General features: G+C 44.4%; 1 protein-coding gene across 4 annotated transcripts in view; it reads left to right on the forward strand.

The window, feature by feature from the left end:
- Positions 1–17,255, forward strand: part of TUBGCP3 (tubulin gamma complex associated protein 3) — a 60,657-nt gene that overhangs the window by 25,487 nt on the left and 17,915 nt on the right. For 3 of the 4 annotated variants that reach the window (XM_004273596.4, XM_033435023.2, XM_033435026.2), the window contains 6 exons: positions 7,173–7,283; positions 7,617–7,725; positions 10,532–10,721; positions 12,685–12,820; positions 13,777–13,845; positions 16,342–16,477. In XM_004273596.4, coding sequence (XP_004273644.1) covers positions 7,173–7,283; positions 7,617–7,725; positions 10,532–10,721; positions 12,685–12,820; positions 13,777–13,845; positions 16,342–16,477 — 751 coding nt within the window. The remainder of the gene's footprint in view (positions 1–7,172; positions 7,284–7,616; positions 7,726–10,531; positions 10,722–12,684; positions 12,821–13,776; positions 13,846–16,341; positions 16,478–17,255) is intronic. The other variant, XM_033435022.2, reaches the window with a different exon arrangement.

A 17,255-nucleotide genomic window follows, 5' to 3' on the forward strand; every position in this document is an offset into this window, starting at 1 on the left:
GGCCCGCCGTCCACTCCTCCCCAGTAACTTCCCTGCGTGCAGCTCCTGTCAGTCTTTGTTGACGGCTCTGCAGAGCTCACTTCCTGTGTAACGTGGCTTCATCCTGTGGTCCTTCCAGGAAGCTCTTTGAAACGCCCATGTTTACCTGGTTCCCCGGAGGCTTTTCTCTTCCCCTCCTGCTGCAGAGCGACTCTCGGTGTCCCACCGTGGCTGCCTCTGGTTTTGACTGACTTGCAGCCCAAGGATGAGTTTTCAGTCCTTTTATCTGAAAGAAAAACTTCCAGGTGGCCTCTGAGCTTTGCTATTTCTGTGGCATCATTAAAACTGCCTCTGGGTCCACCAGTTGGGATTTTACTTTTATTTTATTTATTTATTTATTTTAAATTACTTAATTAAGTTTTAGCTGCGTTGGGTCTTCGTTGCTGTGCGCGGGCTTTCTCTAGTTGCGGTGAATGGGGGCTACTCTTCGTTGCAGTGCGTGGGCTTCTCATTGTGGTGGCTTCTCTTGTTGCGGAGCACGAGCTCTAGGGTGCGCGGGCTTTGGTAGTTGTGTCACATGGGCTCAGTAGTTGTGGCTTGTGGGCTCTAGAGTGCAGGCTCAGTAGTTGTGGCTCACAGGCTTAGTTGCTCTGCGGCATGTGGGATCTTCCCAGACCAGGGCTTGCACCCGTGTCCCCTGCATTGGCAGGTGGGTTCTTAACCACTGCGCCACCAGGGAAGACTGGACTTTTCTTTTAATTGTTAAAAAGATATGATCCTTTAGTCCAGTGGTGCAGGGATTAGTATCCAGCTTTTATTTTGTTTATCTTGTATTAGGATGAAGTGCAAAGGCAGGCAAGACTAGAGACCTGTAAGAATTTACAGATGTCCTCTGAATAGACATTTTTCCAAAGAAGACATACAGATGGCCAACAGACACATGGAAAGATGCTCAACATCACTAATTATTAGAGAAATGGAAATCAAAGCCACAGTGAACTATCACCTCACACCTGTCAGAAATGGCCATCACCAAAAAGACAAGAAATAACAAATGTCGGCGAGGACTCGGAGGAAAGGGGGCCCCGGGCACTGTTGCTGGGGGTGTGAATTGCTGCAGCCACTGTGGAGGGCTCTCAAATAATTAACAATAGAACTACCATAGGAGCCAGCAATTCTGCTCCTGGGTATATGCCTGAAAAAACGTAAACACTGAATTGAAAAGATACATGCGCCCCGATGTTCATAGCAGCATTATTTCCAATTGCCAAGATATGGAAGCAACCTAAGTGTCCATCAACAGATGAATTAATAAAGAAGATGAGGTACATATACACACAATGGAACACGACTCCGCCATAAAAAGAAATGGAATTTTGCCATTTGCAACAATGTGGATGGACTTGGAGGGCATTATGCCAAGTGAGATAAGTCAGAGGAAGACAAATAGTGTATGCTATCACTAATATGCGGAACTTAAAAAATACAACAAACTAGTGAATGTAACAAAAGAGAAGCAGACTCAGATGCAGAGAACGAACTAGTGGTTACAAGTGGGGAGAGGGAAGGGCGAGGGGCAAGATAGAAGTGGATGATTAAGAGGTACAAATGGTCATGTATAAAACAAGCTACAAGGATATACTGTATAGCACAGGAACTATAGCCAGTATTTTATAATAAGTGTAAATGGACTTTTAATCATTGTGAATCAATATGTTGTACACCTGAACTTATAATGTACATCAACTATACCTCAGTTAAAAAAAAGATTTTACAGATGCACTGAATGATTAGTGTAGAAAGTACTTTCAGTGTTTGGGGAGAAGTTTCGAATTATTTTGGTTCTTACAGAGTAGTACTGTAAAAGAAAACCAGAGTTTTTCATTTTGCCACAGTGACTATCTAGGGAAGCTCTATCATGAGACACTTAGTGGCTCACGTGGGTTCTCCCCTGTAAACTGAGAGAGGTAAACAAATTACGCCAGTGTGTTCAAGGTAAGAACATGATAGCTCAGTGCTAATTTGTTTTATATTTTTGCCTTTTGGATAAACCTGTCAGAGCTATAAAGGATTGGGGCCTTCAACTAGGAGCAGGAAAATAAGGGAAAAGTTGAAAGTCAGCACTCTTGCTTTCAAAATTAGAAAAATTTCAGACAGCAATCAAATGTTAGCTGAAACGCTCTGCTGAGGCTCCCAAACCTGCCTCCTTGGATCGGAAGGTCGGGGCACTACCTAGAGAGAATGCAGGGGCTGCTTTCTGGACTATCTCTGTGGACGCCTTCAGCCCTCTCCTTATTTTGTTCCGCTTACACTTTTGCTGGGAATTACTGGATTTAAAGGTTGACCGTGTACCTGTCTTACGCTTCGGCACTTTGACGCCCGCCCCTGAAAGCTGTCGTCTGCCAGGCTGCCTGGTCGGCTCCAGGGCCTTCCCCTGGTCCAGAGCCTCCGGCTTCCTTCCGCGTGGCCAGAGCCGGGTCTCTTGGTGGCGGCCTGCCTGTTGACCCGTTGAAGTTGGGGTCCTTTGTGGTCTGAATGAATGGATCTGGTCTTAGAAGATAAGTCGCTTGCTGAGGAAATTACCCTCTTTATTTCTGTTCTTAGCAGGAAGACCTTGGCATTTGTCCAGCACTTCATGAGAAATCATGGTTCAATTATGCTTTATTTTTCCCTCACTTCTTTCTGTGTTTGACATAGTGGTGAAAATTAAAGAACCTTGAGTGGAAAGTGCATCAGTAAAATAAAAGCATATTGCAATTATATTCTGACCTTGATTCTTTTCCTCCGTAGCTATATTTTTCGCAAGATTAATTATATCCTAAAGTATGCCCAGGTCTCTCGGTGTTTGCTTCTAGATGTTTGCCAGTAGGTGATTGAGTGCTGCTTTGCCCTCAGATGAAGTGATGCTTTCATAACTTCTAAAGGTGACTGAATGCCTGAGTTCTTTATCTTTTAAATTAAATTTTCTTATTGTTCATACTGATAAAAATCCAGCTGTACTCCAACTATCAGGATAAATTAGTGTGTTGTCTGTAGAAACTAGCTCTTCTGTTTAAGTGAATAACAGATAAATAACAATTTATATGCAGTGAATCTAATCTGTTGAATGGCAAGCCGCAGAGCGGACACACTGTGGTGACTGGGTAACCTCTTAGATTGTTCATGGTGAGCTTGTGACACTTCAGTTTCTATCAGGGCTGATTTGAGTTTATGTTAAAGTGGTGATAGCCTCATTATAATAGTACTGAAAGCAGTCATTAGTTATGTGTTTAAAATTAGAAAGGGAATATAAATTTAAAAACTAAAGAAAGGAATATCAATAAATACTTTCATAATTTAAATTGATATCTAAAGATAAGAATATGAGTTGGAAATAAATGTAGCAGTCTCGTCCTCATGATCATAAAAGTGTTGGCATTTGTTCAGATGCCTACTTAAAGGAAACTGGCTCCATACCATCTAGGATCAAATACAAGGATCAAATACAAGACCTTAACATCATTGGAAATTTTGTTTCCTTAAATAGTTACCCTTGGGAGTAGATTTCTGTGAAGAGGAAAAAAAAATCTTTTTTAGATGATCGCCTTGGGAAAACAGTGTTTCTAAAAAAATTCTTACTTGTACCATATGTTCACTCATTGGCTTGAATTACTCAGTTCTTTTGAACAGTATTTTTTTCTGATTTAAAAATGTGCAATTAAAACGTTTCTGAGTATGTAAACACAGAGGGGAAAATTAAAATTTATTGAATCTCATCATGAACCTATAACCTCTGTTAATATTTTTGTATATCCCGTTTTTACAGTGTATTGTTATATATTTTTATGTGTGTGTATATCATACCACGCATAGTATTTTGTAAACTCTTTTTTTTTAAAATAAATTTATTTATTTTTGGCTGCGTTGGGTCTTCGCTGCTGCTCACGGGCTTTCTCTAGTTGCGAGCGGGGGCTACTCTTCGTTGCAGTGCATGGGCTTCTCATTGCGGTGGCTTCTCTTGTTGTGGAGCATGGGCTCTAGGCACGTGGACTTCAGTAGGTTGCGGCACGTGGGCTCAGTAGTTGTGGCTTGGGGTCTCTAGAGCGCAGGCTTGGTAGTTGTGGCACATGGGCTTAGTTGCTCCACGGCATGTGGGATCTTCCGGACCAGGGCTCAAACCTGTGTCCCCTGCATTGGCAGGCGGATTCTTAACCACTGCACCACCAGGGAAGTCCTGTAACCTCTATTTTTATTTGAAGCAAATAAAGCAAATAATTTCATGCCATTAAACATTATTCTTCTATACCAAGACTTCTTAAAATGTGATCTCTGAAACTCCTGAATAGCACATAAAACTGTGTGTTTTGTGGATATAAGCATTTTTTTCCTGGGAAGAAAATCTGTAGTTTTCATCAGATTCTCAGAATGGCTTCTGATAGTTAACAGACTTCATTTTAATTAATTAATTAATTTTCTTCCAGCCATGACACGTGGCTTGCGGGACCTTAGTTCCCCGACTAGGGATTGAGCCCAGGCCACGCAGTGAAAGTGCTGAGTCCTAACCACCGGACTGCCAGGGGATTCCCATACTTCATTTTTAATGACTACATGATAATATTCTGTAATTCATTTTTACACATTTAGTGTGTATTAGAAGTATGTTGTGCCCCAAAATACTTTATTCCAGTAACGCAAGGATAATGTTTCACTCAGAGTTTCTTCATCTGTATTCACAAATGAAGGTGGTCTGTAGTTTCCATTTGGGGCATTATTTTTATCAGGATTAGCTCGTGTTAAACGAGATTCATTAAATAAACAGGTACCGCACATTCTTCTGTGGTCTAGAATAATATAAGAAAGATACCTTTTTTTACAGTTTAGTAGGCCCCATGTCTTAGTGTTAGCAGTTTCCATTTCTGATTTCTTCTACAGATACTGCTCTTTTAGAGTCTTCTCTCTCCCTCCCTCCTCTGTTTCTCAAGCCCCTTCCTTAGGTTTATTTTGGTTATTTACTTTTTGCTAGGAAACTATTAATTTTGTATTGCTATATATTTGCTAAAAATATTTTAAAAATTCTTTAAATCCATTTTGTATCTGCAGACACATCTTTGTAGCCAGGGTTGTGTGTTATTCACCAATTGGTGATTTGGAATTTACGTAAAAATCAACAAAAAGGCATTTAGGTATGTTAGGACTTCAATGGATCTTACAGTCCAGTGGGAGGACCGAGCTGCCATGTGTAACGTGGCCATTGCTGCGTCTCAGACATCCAGCTGCTGACTTAAAGTACTGCCAAGTACTCAGACTGTGGTCCAAATGCCATTTCTCCCTAAAAGGGACTGGGGCTCCTTGGAGAAGCAGCTGATTCTAGGTCGGGGGAGAAATGAACGCTTAGGAACCTAGAGCCTGGATCAGGCCAGCAGCAGGGAAGGCACCTCGCGTGGAGTCTGAAGGATGCAGCGTCAGCTCAAGGCACTCCGCCCTCCCAGGATGGGCAACGGGACGCCGGGAGGGATAGTAACCGAGATGGATCGAAGCACCAGATGCGCTCCAGTCCATCTAAGTAGTCGCCGTGGATGGGTGTAAACATACTATCAGACACTCCTCAGCGTCTCTTGGTGGAGTCAGTTTTTCCCCTTTTAATCTTTCGATGTAAGTGACTGTAATGATTGCTCCTGGTGAGCACGCTAGCTCAGAGGAAAGGGTGCTGGCCTGGCCAGTAAAGAGAAAATGCAGCCCAGAAGGAAACAGACCCCAGTGTGTACTGTGTGCAGGGATGGAAGATCTAAGGAACTGAAACAGTGCAGCGGGAATACAGCTGTCCCTCGGTATCCACGGGGCATTGTTTCCAGGACCCTCGCAGATAAACGTTTGCAGGTGCTCAAGTCCCTTGTGTATAGTGGTGTGGTGCCCACCCTACCTGCATCCCTGGGCTCTGCATCCGTGGATGCCCCCAGCCATGGATACGGAGGGCCCAGTGTGCTTGCTAAAATAGTGGAGAATCTTTCCGTAATCTAGGATGGGAGCTCTTAGGAAGACAGGAGACCCAGAAGCCATAAAGGAAGACGGTCACCAATATGACCCAGAAAGAAAAAGACAAAACATGGAGCAGACCATACACAGTGGCAGGTCATTAATTTGGAAACATTTGTAATTCTTAATGATTCGCAAATGGTCACTCTCCCTTATATAACAAAGAGCCTCTGTGTATTGGTAAGAAAAAGACAGTAGAAAGATGGGATGAAGATATAAAAAGACAATTCACAGGAGAAAATCATGTGGTAATCAGCATTATGAAAATGGGCCCAACTTCCTTTGTTGTCAGTGAAAGAACAGTACAAGCAACCGTGATTTTGCCTGATTGGCAAAATTCAAACCGAGCAAGGATGCAGAAATGTAGAGCTTCCTGTGGTGGGAGGGTCAGTTGACAGGGCCGTTTGGAAGGGAGATCTGACATTGTTTATAAAAATTAGGAATTACTTTGACTCAGCAGTTCTGCTTTTAGAGCTCGAGTTTATAGAAATAAAAGCACAAGTCTGTTAGGACTATGACTGAAAAAGGAGAGTGGCCTCAGTGTAGTAGCAAACGAGCTGGAAACCATAGCAGCTTCGTTTTCTCCTTAACACCCGTGCCCTTTGGGATGTCAGGGAACAGGCGGCGGGGCGGGGTTAGGGAAGAAGTGAACAGGGGAAGCTTCTGAGCGCAGTGGTTCTGGGGGAGGGCGCCACGCGAAGGTCGCTTCCTGCAGTGCTGCGGGTGGACCTGGGGCCTCTGCAGGCGGTGCACAGCGGCAGGAGGAGACGCTGCTGATTGGTGGAAGGAGGAGAGGAAGACTCTGAATTGGCTTGAATTGAATATTCAAACAGCCCCAGAGGCTTGTGTGCCTTTCCTAAGGTGGTGGGAAGAGTCCGTGTGGATTAGGCAGGCCTCGCACTCAGATCCATGATGTACACAGCAGAGGCTGTGATTGATACTATATTTACAATTTATCTTATTTTCACTATATTTTGGTTTTAAAAAGTGGGGAATAAGTGATTCCATTTAGAGAGATCTATCAAAATGCCTCTTAAAATAAGATTTATTGTATAAATGGTAAGCCTCCCAATATCTGGAGAATTTTGCTTCCTAGAATTACTTATTTCTTGATGTTGCTGTTAGCTAATATTTCGCCATAAATATCACTTTTTAATGTTTCACTGCCTCTTTCCTTTCAGTTTTTCGTAGCATCAGATCCAACAGTGAAGACAGACCGGCTGTGGCACGACAAGTACACCCTGAGGAAATCAATGATCCCATCCTTCATGACGATGGACCAGTCCAGGAAGGTAGGGTGGGACTGCTGTGACTGTGATGTGCTAATGCTGTATTTACCTGCATCCGGTGACAAAACCAGTCTTCAGTTACACACAGTTTTGTGGCATGTTAGGATTTACATTCTTGAGGTGAAGTATATGTTAATTGACTGCCTCAACGCATTAATATGTGTTTGTTAATAACAATTTTTTCAGTTCCTGGAATTCACTTGATACTATCCCAGATGTTCTTATTTAGTTTTTAATCAATAGAATAATTTGTTGCTTATGAATATTTGTAGTGCTTGGATGTTTGATCGTTTTAATTTTGAATAAAGGTAACTAGAATATTTTCCTTTTTTTTAGGTCCTTTTGATAGGAAAATCAATAAATTTCCTGCACCAGGTTTGTCATGACCAGACGCCCACTACAAAGATGATAGCTGTGACCAAGTCTGCAGAATCACCCCAGGACGGTATGATGACGATGATGGTGGTGATAGGGATGGTGGTGATGATGTGATGGCACGATGGTGGTGATGGTGGTGGTGGTGGTGGTGGTGATAGTGGTCATGTCGGGGTGACGTTGGTGATGGTGCTGGTGACAGTGCTATATATTGCTGGAAGTATGTTTCGTTCAATAGGACTGACAGATTTTCTGAATTATTATCCAGGATACCTTAATACACAGTGTGATACATACAAAATATCTATTACTGTGTAAATTTTGAATTTCCTTTCTTATACAGTTAAACAATAACTAGGTGTAGCTATTTTACTCTCCTTGGTAACTTGTGTTACTTTTTTTATGATGCAGTGACAGTATGCCAAAGTAAGGAAATAAAGGAAACACTTGCTAATGAACTCAGAGACTTGTTCAGAAATCAGCGTGGATTCCCAGCGTTTATGTATTCAGAATGCCGCACTGTGTTAACCATTCTGTGGTTTTCCCTCATTTACTACTGTCCTCTCTGCCATTTCCCCCATTTGCTGCCTGCCCCATCCTCAGTAATTTCATGTATTCTCTGTGTGGCTGACTTACACGGACAGCTGTCGGGTCTTGGCTACATTTGTTCCTTATACTGTTGTCTTGACTCATTCAAGTTTATTTTGTGTGGGGCATTGTGGTAGCTGTAGGGGAGGTGGTATGAATTCACCATGATGATGCTTTTCATGAACTGTGATCTAGGAATGGCGATTAAACGTACAAAAAAGTGAAATAATAAGTAGTAAATGGTAGAAAGTGATACATGAAATGAGGTGTGCAGATAACGTGCTTGAAGTACAGAGTGCAGTACTGCTAGCTGTAGGCACTGTGCCGTTTGGTGTATACAGGTCTCCAGAGCTTATGCATCTTGTATAATCAAAACTCGGTACCCTTGGACCTTCACCGTCCTGTTTCCCCCTCTCCACCGTCCCTGGCAGCCACCATTCTACGCTCTGATTCTATGAGTTTGACTATTTTAGATTCCACACGTGAGTGAGATCATACAGTATTTCTTTTCTCTGTCTGGCTTACTTCACTCAGCATGATGTCATCCAGGTCCATCCACGTTGTCACCAATGGCTGAAGTACCTTCTTTTTTCAGGCTGAATTATGTTCCATTGGATATGTACACTGTATCTTCTTTATCCATTCATATGTCCGTGGACACTTTGGTGGTTGCCATGTCTTGGCTTTTGTCAGTAATGCTGCAGTGAACACGGAGTGCAGACATTCCTTTGAGATCCTGACTTCATTTCATTTTTGGATGTGAATTGCTGGGTCGTGTGGTAGTTCTGTTCTTAATTTTTTGGGGAACCGCCGTACTGTTCTCCACAGTGGCTGCACTGGGGCTCCCTTCTCTCCACGCCCCCATCAGCACTTGTGATTTCTTGACGTTTCGATGGTGGCCCTTCTGCGAGGCCTGAGGTGGCGTCTCACTGTGGTTTTGATTCGCATTTCCCTGATGATTAGTGATGCTGAGCACCTTCTTGTGTTCCTTTGGGCCCAGCTTGATTTTCAGCATCTGAGAGGACTCGCTAGGGGAGATTCCAGAATGTGCTGGAGTTGTACTGAAAATCCAGAGCAAGGTCAGGGCTGACGGGAGATGTGGTTGCAGCTGTGTCGCCATGCGGTTAAGGCCAGGGCCCCAGGGCTCCAGAGCGAGGCGGCGGCTGCAGCCGCAGGCCACACACGTCTCCCTCTCACCCCTCTGGCTCCCCGTCTCAGGTGTGTTTGACACGCGCTATTCTGCGTAAACTTTTTAGGGATTCAGAGATGCCAGGTTAGTTCTTAGAATATGGAGGTCCCCGTACAGAATTTTTGGAAACACCTGTGCTGAAGAGGTAGCAGAAGGAGGAAGAGCCAGGTGAAGAGTTGTTTTGATGCCTTTCGACGCTTCCCTAGTGGCCGGAGAAGATAGCACTTAGGGAGGACGAGTGCCGTGCCCTGCCTGCTGTGGAGACCCGCGGGGGAGGCCAGCACCGCCGAGCGCCCAGCGCCCAGCACGTGGCGGGTGTGCAGGAGACCGCTGGGCCGCAGTCGGCGACTCCTGCCCCCTCCACTGCTACCCTCTGTGGAGGAAGGTTGTTTGGCTGTCAGTACCGCTGGGAGGATGGGAGATGCGGACTCGGGAGGACTGCTGGTAATGATACAAAAAGCAGTGGGAAAAGTCACATTTATATTTCTCCTATGTGAAAAATTTTGGAAATTTAAAAGTGAGCCGAGAGAGTTAAGGGTAAATGTTCTCCTGTGGGAACATATGGACCAGAGACTGGCCAGCAGGCTCTGGGTCGCGTGTCTTCTGGCAGGCGCTTTGGCTGCCGTTGGTTGGCATCTGACCTTTTCTTTGGCGTGAAAACCCTTCATGAATCCAACACTGGTACAGTAAGAACACTTCCGGGGGGAGATATCGACATTTTTAAAATGACGTAGATCAACAGAAATGTATGTTGCCCCCCCCTCCCCCATCCCCGCAATATGACCGTGGTCAGCTCGGCGCCTGGCGTCCTCACATTACTGCACCGTCAGACCTCCGCTTCTACAGAAAACTACGTTTTCCTCACTGTGGACACCTTAGTTTCTCCGCAGTAATGTATAACTAGAATAGCAGCAGTACTAAAATAGGTTTTTCTTAATGGGCCCGTTATTCTGAAGCACAAACAAGCCCTCCTGACCACGCCCTCGGCTGTCAGCGAAGCTGTGAGCGGGTGTAGCGACTCTGTGTGTGTGAGTCTCATTCCTCCTCGTAAGATGCAGATTATGTACGTTTGTGCACTCTTCCCTTTTGTTCTTTACAGCTGCAGATTTTTTCACAGATTTGGAAAATGCATTTCAGGGGAAAATTGACGCGGCTTATTTTGAGACCAGCAAGTACCTACTGGATGTTCTGAATAAGAAGTACAGCCTGCTGGACCACATGCAGGCCATGCGGCGGTACTTGCTGCTCGGTCAAGGAGACTTCATCAGGCACTTAATGGATTTGCTCAAGTAAGAAGGCTCTTGAGGGTTCTTTTTGTAGACGTGCAGTAGATTTCAGCACGATAAAGAGCTTTACAGTTTCTCTTTAAAAGAGCAAGCGACATTAGAGGAAATGTGTTGAATTCTCACAGAACGTTGGGAAGATGAAATCGAGGAGAGAAAATTGTCGCGTCATCAAGCCGATGTCCCTTTAGCTCTGCTTGTCCTGCGCTCCGCCCGCGGGGCTCGTGCGCCTCTTGAGCGCTGGCACCGACCAGCAGGGGTATGAGGGGTGCGTGGTGTGGTCGGTTAGCCTAGCTTCAGTTTGAGAGTAGTCTGAGAAATAAAATGTATGTTTTAAGATGGAACTTTTTCTTCCATGTTTTTAGTTTACATTATTTCTTGCTAAAAAAAACAAAAAACAAAACAACTTCATGGAGCAAATACAACTGCTCCTTCCATTTAGTTCCATGACGTTCCTCCTGGCACCGTCCCTTCTAGAAGGAAGTGTGTGTCCCTCCTTCCTGCCATAGAGACAGGAGGGCCAGCTCTGTAGCAGACAGCCGGGCCCCGGGCAGCCGAGGGTGGGCACAGCGTGGACTCGGGCGCCTAGGACTGGACATGTGGCTTCTTGGCACTGCCTTTGGGACACTTCAGTCATGCCTGTGTGAGTCCAGCAGTGTCTCAGGCCTTTGGTCCCCAGACTCCATGTGTGTCGGAATCCCCTCCAGGGATTGTTGGACTGGATGGCCGGGCCTGCCCGCAGAGCCCGGCTCCGTGGCTCTGGGCTGGAGCCAGGACGGTGCGTCCCTAAGAGGGTCCCGGCCGAGGGGAAGCTGCCGGCATGGGGACTGCACTTGAGAAGCTGCTTCAGCCACGGAAACTCTGTAGTTCCACCTCTAACCAGAAGGCCGTCTTCAGTACGAAAGATGATTGAGTTTTGGGGGCACACATAGCAAGCAGGCTCAGGGGTAACCTTGTTTGAGGTATTAGCTCATGAAAGAGTTGATGATCTGCTGAACATGAATTTTTGGTGGTTATACTTCCTGAAGGAGCCTTTCTGCTCTCTGTAAGGAAGGGGGTCACTGGTGACTTAGGTACTGGTCCCAGGGCAGCACCTGTGGGGAGTGGGTGGAGATGAGTTTTTAGGGGGAGATGTTCTTTCAGTGGCCCAGGGGGTGGGGGCCAAGTGTGCAGGTTTGGGGTGGAGGAGAGCAGGTGTTTCATGAACGTTTAGAGGCCATGGCCGTGTTGCAGATCGCATCATTTAGCTGACTTACCCGTGTTTGCCTTATGCTGCGTTTTAATAATTAGAGTGTCTCATCCTTGATAGTAAATGAAAAATTTATTTCTTCTCAAAGCCCTGTTTTAAGTTTCCGGTTTTAAAAGGGGAATGTCATCAGTCTCTAGCTTGCCTCAGATTTATTTGAGCGACACTGACGTTGTTGGTCCTTTTTCACCCTGTGCTCACCTGGGGCGGATCTCGGAAATGTTAGCTTCATATTTAGGAACGCAGATGTCAGTTTCATATTTAGGAATGCAGATGTCAGTAACCCTTAAGTGTTTGCTGGTAATACAGTAGTTCTTAGCCTTTAGAATCATGGTGTCCACACAGCCAATTGTTTTGATTTAATCTAGTCCTTTCTGCCCATTGGATCTGTACAGGAAGTTACAGTAGTTCATGCTACTGTAGGCCAGGCTTAAGTTTGAAAACTGTATTTTTTAACATGCGTGGCTCACTTAAGGATTTTCAATTTTAAGCTGAACCAAAATTAATTTTAAAGAAGTGTTTTGCTCCCCAAAATACTTGATGAAATCTTATTTATAGTTAATTCTGTAGCATTCAGATTTCATAGTCATTTTGTTGCCGTGTTGTATCGGTTCCATTTGTCCTGTTAGGTTTTGTCATTTGAACTCTATAATCTGAAGTTTTCAGGAAGCACACTGAGAATCCAAGTAACATCCTCTTTTGCTTTTACCAAACTCTGTTAAGACCAGAGCTTGTCCGTCCGGCTACGACTTTGTACCAACACAACCTGACTGGAATTCTTGAAACAGCTGTCAGAGCCACCAACGCCCAGTTTGACAGCCCTGAGGCCCTCAGAAGACTGGATGTGAGGCTGCTGGAGGTACCGCAGCTCTGGTCCCACCGGGGCTCTTCGCTGGCGCCCTCCGTGTGGCCTGAGGCCCCTCGGCTCTCTTCTCTTCTCTGCTTTTCTCTGCTCTTCTCTGCTCTTCTCTGCTCTGCTATCTCTTCTCTTCTCTTCTCTTCTCTTCTCTTCTCTTCTCTTCTCTTCTCTTCTCTTCTCTTCACTTCTCTTCTCTTCTCGTCTCGTCTCGTCTCGTCTCGTCTCTTCTCTTCGCTGCTCCACGCTGCTCCGCTCTGGTGGGGGGGAGCTGGCCACCGTGCGTCGGAATCCCTGTCCGGTGGCCTGGCGTGGTGTGGCCTCAGACAGGTCCCTGCACCTCTGTGTTCTCCTGACAGAGGGCCGCCAGGGCTGCGGGCAGGGGACGTGCAGCTCTGTCCTGGGGCCTGGCCACGTGGGTGCTTAGTCACCTCCGCTGTTGCTGCTGGTGACGACACCGGGCACAGAGGTGACAGATCGCAGTAGCATTGATCACAAACAGAGGTGTTTAGTTTTAGTTGAGAGAAGATGGCTTTTTTAGGGGAATGAGTATTTCATAAACATAATACACTGTTTGCTTACTTATGATGAAGGACCATTAGCAGAACCTGTGGGTTTTTAAAAAATGTTTACTTTTATGGATTAGGGACACAAAAGGCAGTGGGTTTTTGTCATTTAAGAAAATGCTGATGAATGTTAAAACTGATTTTACAATTTCATTAAAAATACGCTCTTTATCCCAGAATATTTGCAGGGCACCTCGTATGCGCCTGTCTGTCTAGATGCTGAGGGTACAGGAGTGGAAAAAAGATGCCCTCCTCTGCTCTCAGGCAGCTCACGCTCAGAACTGCTGAGTGGTTTTTAAAAATTGGGCTTTATTTTAATGCCTTTCCTTTGAGGACTCGACAGCTTCACAGTGGTGGGAAGCCCTGCAGTTGTGTGTTTGTTTTTGCTCTCAGGTCTCTCCAGGTGACACCGGCTGGGACGTCTTCAGCCTGGATTACCACGTCGATGGGCCCATTGCAACCGTAAGATCCCGCTGGGCGCCGTCGTAGCTGTTTGGGTGGCTGCACGTCCCTGTTGCTTCAGAGTCGGTTTCTCTCTAGAGCTCCGCGTGAAGTGCTTGCTCGCATCCCCGATGCGTCCATTGAATGAATGCTCGAGCCAGAGTCGTGTGTGTGTGCGTGTGCATGTGTGTGTGCACCAGTCACTGATGAGTGCTGAAGTGCTGGATTATTTTAAGAATTCTTAATATTATTTGTTCTTATCATAGGTTTCAGCAAGTACTTAACAAATGGGTTATTCATTTTGTTCCATTATTCTTAGACTGTAGTGACTAATTTAGGATAATTTGAAGGGAACTATAAAGTATTTTAGTGGCGTTGTATTTTTACTACTTGGATAAAATTTGATATTTAGTATCCATTTGAGCTGATGAGAAAATAGCTGCGCAGTTGTTCACGGCACTCTTCCACTGTGTTTAAAGAAAAGTTCTGTTTCCTTGAATGGTTCCCAGGTCATAAAGGATTGACCAGCACAGCTCTCTTGTGTGTCCGCAATTAAAATGCCCTCTTTAGTGCTCAGTTTTTCTTTATTCAGACTTGAGTGAACTCTCCTTGACCAAGGTATCTCTTTGAACTTATCTCAGTCATTTTCATATCTGAAATATTGAAGAAGGACATGCATTTCTTCTAATTCTTGGGAGAATATTTTGTTAAGAAGTATTTTGGCTCTACTGTGTCTCCCTAGCGGTCTCTGCAGAGTTGGCTGTCCATGGCTGTCCTTCCTCTCCAGGGGTGGTGTGCGCCCATCTCCTGCTGCAGAGCCTGCACGGAAGCCGGCTCTCGTGCATTCCCTCTGGGCTGACAGCTTTGCTCTGCAGGGGGCTCTGCCTGTCTCCTGTGAGGCGGTAGCTGCTGGGGCAGGCTTTTCACACGCAAACTCCCATTGTTTAAACTTTACCAGATCAAAGCTACGACATCTTCAATAGACAGCTGCGCTCAGACTTAATTTTTGGTCATATTCAAATTAGTTTTTTCTCCTTAGATGTACGCCATAAATAGTTTTAAGTAATTATAATGTACAAAACAGGATATTTTAACAAATTATTTATGTTAGAAACTTTCATATTATCTACCTTGTTAATATTGCATATATTACACGTTATTTTTTCGTAGAATAAATGATACCATAGTGAGGCAGCTGCACCGATTATTTCACAAAATGTAGGTGCCTGGAGTGATAGATACACTGAGCATGGTCTGTATACACAGTTACTTAATTATTGTATGATTTTGCACATCTTACGAGAGTATCGAAGTTATGCATTGCATACCTTGTGCATAAATAATTGATCACGCAATGTTATATTTTCAAGATTTTAGATTTTTAAAAGCTCTAGTAGAGTCAAGAAAATAAGTTTATATCATAGATGTATTTAAAACGAAATTTAAGATAGATCCCTGCCTGTGGCTAATAGGTGTCAATTTCCTTGCTGACTCCAGTGGGTTGATGGTCCGACGGGAGAGGCTGGATTGGAAGGAGAAGAGGTCTTGTAATTGGTTGGTGGAGTCTGCCCAGGACTCACACAGGGAGTGGCCTCCTCCCTGTCCAGTCTTTGCCCTCCAGTCCCAGGGTCAGCATATGTCCTGGGTTGGCATGTTCTCAGTGGAGTGGCTGTACCTGTAACCATTTTATTATACAGCTGCAGATAATCAGACTAGCGTTAGAAATTGAAATAATTTTTAACTATCACATTAAGTTCTGTGCAGTTGGATACAGAAGTTACTAGAAAGATAAAAAGGGCTGTTTTATTTAAAAATTTATGGTTTTAGAATCAGATTTTAGAAGCAAATGGATTTCCTGATTTTTGCCTGTTTAATTTACCATATTAATCTCTATTTCCTTTCTATTCTCTTTGAGATTGTCATTTTTTGTATAGAATTTAATTAGAATGGGTACATATCTTAGTTACATAGTTACGTCTTCTATAACACAGCATTATTTTAGATTCTTACAAATTCTGTGAAGAAGGATTTGGAAGGACAGATGTCATTTTGACAGTGGGCAGGATAAGATCCATGTATTTCTACCCTTGGTCTCCAGGGTGTTACATGAGGTGTCAGGAGGTTATTTGTTGAATGTTCCTCCAAACTTTATTCTGTAGTAAGTGATGGACTGAGGGACCACGTCCTGTGGGTGCTGTTTCCCTGTGTGAATGCAGTGGGATGTGAATGTCCCCCCTCAAGACAGGTCATAGTTGTAAGGAATTTCGGCCACACTGAACTTTTGTACATCAGGTCCGTTGAATGTGCTCTGACACATAAACGATTAGCGTGGTTGCTGTGTGATGACGCTTTCCTAAAGTGTGCTGTGATGGTTGCTTACATACTACTTAGAACGCGTTAGAGTTGGTTGTGTGTTCTCTGGCTTTTTGTTTAAGGAAAAAAAAAAAAGACTGAGCCCTGCCCTGGGAGGACCCTCACCTCACAGGATCCTGTCAGCCTGTGTTCTGCTCTTTCCAGGTGTTCACTCGAGAGTGTATGAGCCACTACCTGAGAGTGTTTAACTTCCTTTGGAGGGCCAAGCGGATGGAGTACATCCTCACTGACATCCGGAAGGGGCACATGTGCAACGCCAAGCTCCTGAGAAATATGCCAGGTAAACCCCGGCAGAGGGCGTGTCCCCGCCTGGCCCCTGGTTTCTAGCAGCTTCGCAAAAACAAAAGTGTTCTTAATGTAATTGAAAAGTGGTTTCTTGTGCTTTTGGATTTGTCTTTTGTGAAGAGGCTCATTTGTAATATGCTTATCTTGACTTCAGTGCAAATCAGGAAAAGAAATTGAGTCAAGTTAGGTTTTTTTAGACATTGAAGTTTCTTTTAGAATCATGTAGTGTTCATATATGTGCTTTAATTTTTTTTAAAAAATAATCTTTAAGGAAAGAAAGCTGTTTAATAAATCACTGGCTCATTTAAAATTCAGTAAGTGTTTTAATTAAAGTCTGTTTGGGAATTGCTTTAATATTGTTTTGGTTCATAAACCAGGACATGGGAAGATTTTACAATATTTTACAGTTAAAAGCTATAATAAAACTCTCATGTCATGTAGTCAAGTTCATTTTTTTTTTTGTTTTTTTTTTGTTTTTGTTTTTTTTGTGGTACGCGGGCCTCTCACTGTTGTGGCCTCTCCCGTTGCGGAGCACAGGCTCCGGACGCGCAGGCTCAGCGGCCGTGGCTCACGGGCCCAGTCGCTCCGCGGCATGTGGGATCTTCCCAGACCGGGGCACGAACCCGTGTCCCCTGTGTCGGCAGGCGGACTCTCAACCACTGCGCCACCAGGGAAGCCCCAAGTTCATTTTAATGTTATAAATATTGAGTGACTTGAATTATGAATAATTTTGAAATCTTTATATTGGAAGTGATTTGGTCAAAACGTTTGAG

The sequence above is a fragment of the Orcinus orca genome, chromosome 18 (assembly GCF_937001465.1).
Source record: "Orcinus orca chromosome 18, mOrcOrc1.1, whole genome shotgun sequence".
In the NCBI taxonomy this organism is placed as follows: Eukaryota; Metazoa; Chordata; class Mammalia; order Artiodactyla; family Delphinidae; genus Orcinus; species Orcinus orca.